The sequence below is a fragment of the Rhinoraja longicauda genome, chromosome 22, assembly GCF_053455715.1.
Source record: "Rhinoraja longicauda isolate Sanriku21f chromosome 22, sRhiLon1.1, whole genome shotgun sequence".
In the NCBI taxonomy this organism is placed as follows: Eukaryota; Metazoa; Chordata; class Chondrichthyes; order Rajiformes; family Arhynchobatidae; genus Rhinoraja; species Rhinoraja longicauda.
This window is the reverse complement of record NC_135974.1, coordinates 30,386,427-30,394,942: the sequence shown is the minus strand read 5'-3', so window position 1 is coordinate 30,394,942 and position 8,516 is coordinate 30,386,427. Positions and strand designations below refer to the sequence as shown.

General features: G+C 43.0%; 1 protein-coding gene across 1 annotated transcript; it reads left to right on the top strand.

The window, feature by feature from the left end:
- Window positions 1–3,500: 3,500 nt before the first annotated feature.
- LOC144604600 (fibronectin type III domain-containing protein 11-like) lies at window positions 3,501–4,430 on the top strand. Its single transcript, XM_078419220.1, has one exon. It carries the CDS (start codon window positions 3,501–3,503, stop codon window positions 4,428–4,430), a length of 930 nt encoding a protein of 309 aa, XP_078275346.1.
- Window positions 4,431–8,516: the final 4,086 nt, after the last annotated feature.

Below are 8,516 nucleotides of genomic sequence, written 5' to 3'. Positions count from 1 at the left end.
AGGGTGGTGAATCTGTGGAATTCTTTGCCACAGAAGACTATGGATACCAAGTCAGTGGATATTTTTAAGGCAGAGATAGATAGATTCTTGATTAGTATGGGTGTCAGGGGTTATGAGAGAAGGCAGGAGAATGGGGTTTGGAGGGAGAGATAGATCAGCCATGATTGAATGGCGGAGTAGACTTGATAGGCCGAATGGCCTCATTCTGCTCGTATCTCTTATGACCTTATGGAACAGCAGACCTTCTAAATGCCCAACTTTTCCCCTGGGACTTGATGCAATGATGCAAAACCTATTTTCCTATTTTGTCTTTCGGATTCATTGTTTGTGTGTGGCCTCCCTTGTGCCACCTTATTATTCCTGTCTTTTAATTTAATATCCCATCTAATCTCTTTCCCATAACTCAACGTGCTGCTGCTGTTTCTTACCCATTCCTAGCTTGACTCAACTGAATAATTGTATGTTATAGCTCCAATTCTGCTATAGTATGTCTGAAGAAGATGTCTGACCCAAAAAATCACCTATTCCCTTTTTCCAGAAATGCTGCCTGACCCGCTGAGTTACTCCGGCAATTAGTGTCCATCTTTGACTCAACTGACAGCATTTCTACTTCAGTGTTGTGCGATCAAGTTCCATTGTACACGAATGAATGACATAGGCTGACACTCCAGTGGAGTACAGAAGGACTGCTGCACTGTCAAGTGAGGCACTATTTAAGAGAGTAGGAAAGAAAACTGCAGATGCCGGTTGAAGTCAAAGGTAGACACAAAATGCTGGAGTAACTCAGCAGGTCAAGCAGCATCTCTGGAGAGAAGGAATGGTTCACTTCTGAAGAAGGGTCTCGACCCGAAACGTCACCCATTCCTTCTCTCCAGAGATGCTGCCTGGCCCGCTGAGTTACTCCAGCAATTTGTGTCTACCCAAGATTTAAGATAGCAAACCCAGGACACTTTTAGCTGCAAAATATCCAAATATTTAATGGAGGGCAGATACTTCTTCTGGTGACCTGGCCAATACCTGAATGTCATACAACACGATTAAAATCAATGAGTTAAAATGTTAACTCTCTTCCTCTTACCGCCGAAGGTTTTATGTCTATTTTTTGAGTTTTTATGCCGCAAAAATATATATTTTTTGCCACAAAAATGTTGATGAATTACTCGTTACTAATCTTACACCATTGTTGAGCTTGGAGCTTTGCTTTAAAACGCACAAATGAAAACGGAAATCAGAATAAATCTTTTTTCTCTTTCATTGCAGGTTACAACATACAATTATTTTAACAGCCCTTATAAAACAATCTTTAAAATTTTGCATTTGTATCATTAAATAATGTAACGATTAAAATTCACATTACCAAAGGAAACAATGGGATTAAATTAAAGGTTAAAGAGTCAGGCATCAGTTATGTTGGTGAGGAACACATGATGTAACAATAATAGAGCAAAATTATCACACAAGGTGTATTATCTTGGTTATTTTGTGAAATGTGAGAATGGGGTCTTATTACAGATGATATTCTATGATCGGGGACAGATTTATAACTATGTCTGAAACTAAAATATTTGTTACGCATTGAATTTCTTACCATAAACAAGTAGCTCCAAGTCAGAGACCATCATTTTCGAAAGAGGAATAGAATAACCATTATAAGGAAGAATAAATGTCAAATAGCATTTGAGTTAAGCAATTACAGTTGAATAGTTGGATTGTGTGAAAGTCCTTTATTGGAACATTTATTTTAAGATGCACATAGTTCATTGTTGTTTCTCTGCAACATTAGTCACAGTTTATAGTCACACAGTCACACAGTCATACAGCATGGAAACTTCCCCATCCCTCTAAACCTTTCCTATCCATGTGCCTGTCCAAATGCCTTTTAAATGATGTTATGATACCTGCCTCAACTACCCCCTCCGGCAGCTTATTCCATATACTACCATCCTCGACATGGAAGAAATTGCCCCTCGGGTTCTTATTAAATATTTCCCCTCTTACTTTAAACCTATGTCCTCTGGTTCTTGATTCCCCCACTCTAGGTGAAAGACTGTGCATTTAAATTTAGATTTAGATTTAGAGATACAGCGCGAAAACAGGCCCTTTGGCCCACCGGGTCCGCGCCGCCCAGCGATCCCCGCACATTAACACTATCCTACACACACTAGGGACAATTTTTACATTTACCCAGTCAATTAACCTACGTACCTGAACGTCTTTGGAGTGTGGGAGGAAACGGAAGATCTCGGAGAAAACCCACGCAGGTCACGGGGAGAACGTACAAACTCGGTACAGACGGCGCCCATAGTCAGGATCGAACCCGAGTCTCCGGCGCTGCATTCGCTGTAAGGCAGCAACTCTACCGCTGCGCCACCGTGCCGCCCATGATCCCTCATGATCCCATACACCTCTATAAGATCACTCCTCATCCTCCTGCGCTCTAAGGAGTAAAGTCCTAGCCTGCCCAAGCTCTCATTATATCTCAGACCCGCAGGTCGGTGCTAGCTTCTAGCTGAATAAGTCTACTCCTCTGCATTTACCTTCTGTCTTATGCCCCCTGCTTCATATTGATTACATGTTCTCTTAATAGTCGTGGAGGTATCTGTGCTAGCCCAGGCAAAGCCACATGTGCTCTACCCATGTGTTGATAGAGAGATTTCATCAAACCTCTCTTCATTTTCTTTGTTCAAAATTATGCTCGTGATCCCTTATCACTGTCAAAAAAATGATGCATCAAAAAAATCAAAATTAAATATATAATTACATAATCTACTTATCTCTTTTCACTTCAGTGGAAATAATCCAAATTTAACCATATGTAGAAATATTTTTATCTTCTATGACAGTCTGAAGTATCTACTCTGTCTGTTCATCAGAGTTTTGACCAGGTATCTCTAAAGTCTAGAGTCTAACTCTTCACAATGAAGAGTTCTGCTCAGATTTCCTATTAATAAGATCCAAAATTGAATTGATCAATGTTTGGCGAAATATTCGGCTGTTCATTTTAACTAGTCTATATCTCTTTTCATTTGTACCCTTTGGTGACTTTTCCTAATGAACACACACACACACATTCCAGGTGCTTCATTGTCACCTTCCCCTCAGCCAACAATGAACCATTCTAACATAGAGAAATAGGTGCAGGAGTGGGCCATTCGACCCTTCAAGCCAGCACCGCCATTCAACATGATCATGGCTGATCATCGAAAATCAGTATCCCGTTCCTGCTTTTTCCCCCATATACAAACACACAAGACCACACACACGCAAAGAACACACACACACACACAAACACATGCAAGAACACGCACGCAAGAACACGCAAGCATTAACTCACATGCATTAACACACAAATTAACACACATGCACAAATGACCAGGAATCAGAAGACTGAATACTAATTAGAATTGATTTTATGAAAATAAATATGATCTTGTTGGTCGTGTTCTGGGTACTAATGTTATTATTTTTCTCACTGTTCAGTAATGTAGAAGAAAAGGATGATGGCTTTACAAAGCGATTATTTGGCAGCAAACAAAGAGGTCGTGCGGGTTAACGAATGTGGAATCGTTGGTGATGCCTGGAGGAAGTATGTTGACAGAAAGAATATAGTTCTGCAGTTCCTCGGAAACAATTTAAGCATTGATATCTTGAAGCACTATGAAACAAGACTGGAACTTTTGAAAAAATCCTCTTATTACATAGATGTCTTACCAAAACACTTGGCGCTGGGAGACCAGAACTTATTCCAGCCTAATGTCCTCTATCAGTTGATTGATCCATGCAAGTTCTTGCGGATGAAGAAAATAGGAACTACCCAGGTCAAAATCCAGCTCTTGCTGCTTAGAGAATACCTCAGTGAACTGAAGTATGGCCGTGAAGAGTTGAAGGTCATTGCTAAAATATCAGATGTGACGCTGTTTCTCTTGCATTGGAACACCACCTGCTCCCGCCTCGGTCACCTCTTCAATACGTTGAAGAACTTCATATCCATTCTCGTACCCGGCAAACTTTACATTAAGCATCACTTGATGAGCGATGCAAAGTCGAACAAAATACCAGAACTCAGGGTGCTTCTGAGAACCAAGATGCCTGTACTGTTTGATCGCAAGGAGTCAACGGCTTATCACAACTCTGTGGAATTGAAATGGTTGGTCTTCGGGGAAGAGGCGCATCACGATCTCTACGAACTGGCCTATAAACTTCTCGAGCCTCGTTACTGCACGGAAAATAACCAGTTTGGGGTGATTTCGGTAGAATCGGGCAGTATTGAGATTGGAAATCTCCTGTCCGACAGCTCGTACGAGTTCACAATCAGACGGGCCGAGAACTTCACACTAGTTTACTCGGCCTGGTGTGACATCATGATCCTCAAAACGAAACCATCAATTCACCTACAGTATGTGGGGAACAAATCATGCCACTTCACATAGACCTCCCCATCCCCACACCACACATTTCCCAGTCGACACACATTGAGACATTTTAGCCATCTGCTAGATCTTCCTATCATGAAAATAATCTGCAACGTTAGCTGAAAGATAAAGAAGGTTAAAAGTAAATGAATAGCAAAGAACAAAAGCAACTGCAAAAGCAAGGAAAAGACTCACTCCATGACCAAGTGCATTTTGGTTTTCTGCCACATTGTGCTCATCGTGTGGATAATCAATTTAAAAACATTTTAAAAATTTTACCCATTTCTGGACCCATACACCAACCATTTCTTTCAAGATTCACGTGAAAACATCGATGGCTTTCTCTTTAGTCACAAAGACAATAAACTAATGTTCTAACAATCTATCAGAAAGCAATATAAAACGCTGAGTGGTGTTAAATACACTCAGGCCAGGTTTTAAATTAAACTGGCTTTATGTATTGTAAAATGTTTTAAAACGGATGCTGCCTCTGTTAAACTATAGTATATCATTGCAATTGATTCATACATTTTGTGTTTACTTGATTCCTCTAACTAGGTTTTTCTACATTATAAGTTATTCCTAAATCAGGTGCATTATTCCCAGGCTGGTCCAAGCATTCTAGCCTCTGAAGGATTCTCCAGAGACATACAAGAGATGATATTAAAATTTGGCTTCATTCCCTTTTTACGACGGAGATTCTTTTAAAGTCCAGCTCATCACCTCTTCTGGGTGTGACGAAATGCCAGTGCTGAGCCATAAAGGGTGTGAGTTCACAATCACCCACCCTACAGTTCAGTACAAGGGAGAAAACTTAGTCTGCATGTAAATTATTCAAGGTTCAATGTTAGTTCAGTTTCTTTTGCTGCAAGGCTTTTAGATCTGAGAAATAATGTTTATTTTGGCTTAAGTGGCAAAGCTGGATCCCATGTCAATTACAGTAATGTTTTCACAAACGTTTTATTAAAAAGGTGCGCCTTGTGACGGAATTGATGCTGAATATATTAAATAAATGTTTGCACTATTAATACTCCGGGGCTTTTTGGTGCCTACATTGTTGTACAAGTGCTTGTGAACTGGAAGAAGAAACATCGTGGCGCAGCGGTAGAGTTGTTGCTTAACAGCCCCTACAGTGCAAGGGACCCGGGTTCGATCCAGACTATGGGTGCTGTCTGTACGGAGTTTGTATGTTCTCCCCATGACCCCGAGATCTTCGGAAAGACTTGAGTGTGAAGAAGGGTTTCGCTGAGTTACTCCAGCATTATGTGTCTACCTTCTGGTTGGTTTGGGTGATGCTATTGTCTGAAGCTTTCATCTGGAATTGCCTGCATTTGTATGACAAAGGGTTACTGGTGCTCTGCATTGACATCCTTGCTTCCTGCTTTCTCATTCCCATTCATTTCTTCCCTGCCTCTGTCCAATTGAGGCAGTAAGAAGGATTCAGCAGTGGCCCCAAGTGTTTCCAAACTCCGCAGAGCAAGATTTCGTTACACTCACCATCCAGTGGTTTGGTTTCACAAGCCTCGGAGGCATAATTAAGGTCGACGGTGCCAACACATCCCACCTCATCCTCTGTCATCCACTCCCCATGGCATTTTAGCATGCAAAAGTTCTGACAGTTTAGATCACTCATGAAAAATGACACTGGGTGCACTAAAGTATCAGAGGGCCGTTGTATCCCAGAATGTGCTGACTACGTTTGTGGCTGGAAGGAGTGATGTGAGGTGTGGGAAGGTACTAAAGGCTGGATGATTTTAGTTTAATTTAGTTTAGAGATACAACGCGGGGACAGGCCCTTCGACCCACCAAGGCCACACCGATCAGCGATCCCCGCACACTAACACTAGGGCCAATTTACGCTTATACCAATTAATCTACACACCTGTATGTTTTTGGAGTGTGGGAGGAAACCGAAGATCTCGGAGAAAACCTACGCAGGTCACGGGGAGATCGTACAAACTCCGTACAGACAGCGCCCGTAGTCGGAATCCAACCTGGGTCTCTGGCGCTGTAAGGCAACAACTCTACCGCTAAGCTATCGTGCCATTTACAAGTTAGAAACAGTTTTTCAAATAGGATGACAACTTCAAGTTTTCACCTTCCAAAGGCCAATATAAAGTTAATTTAATGATTTAAGACACGTAGCATGGTACAATGAGGCATACCATAAGAAAAAAGATTCTCGCAGTCAATATCTGCAATATAACTTCAAAGATGTGTTGGAGAATGTTAGATCACATTCATAAGGGACATGGAACTGAATGGTTTGATCGAATTGAATTGATTGAAAGATACAGAGTGGAAACGGGCCCTTCAGCCCACTGAGTCCAAGCTGACCATTGATCACTCATTCACAGTCGTTCTATGTTGTCCCACATGTACGGTGAGCAGGTGTAGGAGAGATAAGCATCTGGATGACTAAAGAAAGGAGAAGGAGGGAAGGTGTGCGCGAGGAGAGAGAGGAAGGTGGGGAGATGAGAAATATGTCCATTCTCTCCACAGATGCTGCTTGACCCGCTGAGTTCCTCCAGCACTTAAGATACATGTTGCTTAACCTTACAGCATCTGCAGTTTTTCGTGTCTCTTAATAGAGCCTTTTCTGACATCGGGAAGTTCAGAAACATTATAAATAATCAGTCTGAAGACCCGGAACGTCACCTATCCATTTTTTCCAGAGATGCTGCCTGACCCACTGAGTTACTCCAGCACTTTGTGTCTATTTTTGGTGCGTACCAGCGCCTGCAGTTCCATTTTACAGCAAACAATCAAGTATTGGGTTAGATCTTTTTGACCTGATCTCCCTGCTTGAACTGCCGTAGATGTCCCACTGCTCTCACTCTTTCCTGGGCCAAAGGTGGAACGCTAGTTCTATCCCACACACTAGTGACAATTTACAGAAGCCAATTAACCTACAAACCCGCACGCGTTGGGAGTGTGGGAGGAAACCGGAGCACCCTGGAGAAAACCCACGCGGCCACATGGAGAACGTACAATATTCGCACAGACAGCGCCCGAGATGAGGTTCGAAGCCGGGTCTCTCTGGCGCTGTAAAGGCCTGTCCCACTTAGGTGATTATTTAGGTGACTGCCGGCGACTGTCGCAGTCGTAGCAGGTCGATGAAAAACCGGCGACTGGACCCCCCTACAACAATGTCTACGACAAGCTACAACAACCTACCACCTAGTCGACGTCAAGCTACGGCAAGCTACCGACAACCGGCGACCCAAGCTACCGACAGGCGTCCACCTACGACCGCGCCTACGACAACCTACGACGACCTACAATCACACAGGCGACAACCTACGACAACCGAAATCAGCCTAAGTCCACCCGCGACAAGCTACAACTAAGCTACAACGGCGACAACTAAAGACAACTGAAGACAATTCACGTCGTTTTGGCCTCCGGGTTTGAGGCCGGTACCTGTCGCCGGTTGACATAGGTCGACGTAGGTAGTCGCCAATGGAATTGACCGAAGTCAGCACCGGCGACAATCTACGTCACCTGGCGACAACCTACAACAGCACCTACGTCAGGAGACGTCAAGCTGCGCTCACTGGCGTCAAACCCACTGACGCCGAAAATGTTTCAACATTCTGAAAACCCAGCGGCAACCAGAGAGACGCTATGACTCTCTGGGTGACTGAGGAGATGACTCACGACCGTACAGGCGACACCCCGGCGACCGTCTGGCGACAACCTAGTCGCCTGTACTCGCCTAAAAAATCACCTAAGTGGGACAGGGGTTTTAGTCTAGTGTTGCCAATGAAGCAGGACAGTAAAATTCACCAACGTTAAAAGACGTTGTCACTGCCATTATTATGCATATGGAGGTGCTTCTGAAGACGATACAAAGAAAGAGGGAAATAGTGTAGGAAAATAACTGCAGATGCTGGTACAAATCGAAGGTATCACAAAAGTCACTACACTTTGTCTTAATCTCTGCTTGGCTCCATCTTGAAGTGTTCACAGCTGGTAATAGTCTTGAAGCCAACGGATTGTGTAAACTGCTGAATTAGATTATCGCACTAATATTTTAATTACTTTTTCTGCTGTTTCCCAGCTTGGTTGGTCACTTGAAGAAAACAAATTGCAAAACCGTTT

Excerpts from the sequence above, each read along its gene's own strand:
- LOC144604600 (XM_078419220.1), top strand. The coding sequence starts at position 3,501 with ATGGCTTTACAAAGCGATTATTTGGCAGCAAACAAAGAGGTCGTGCGG.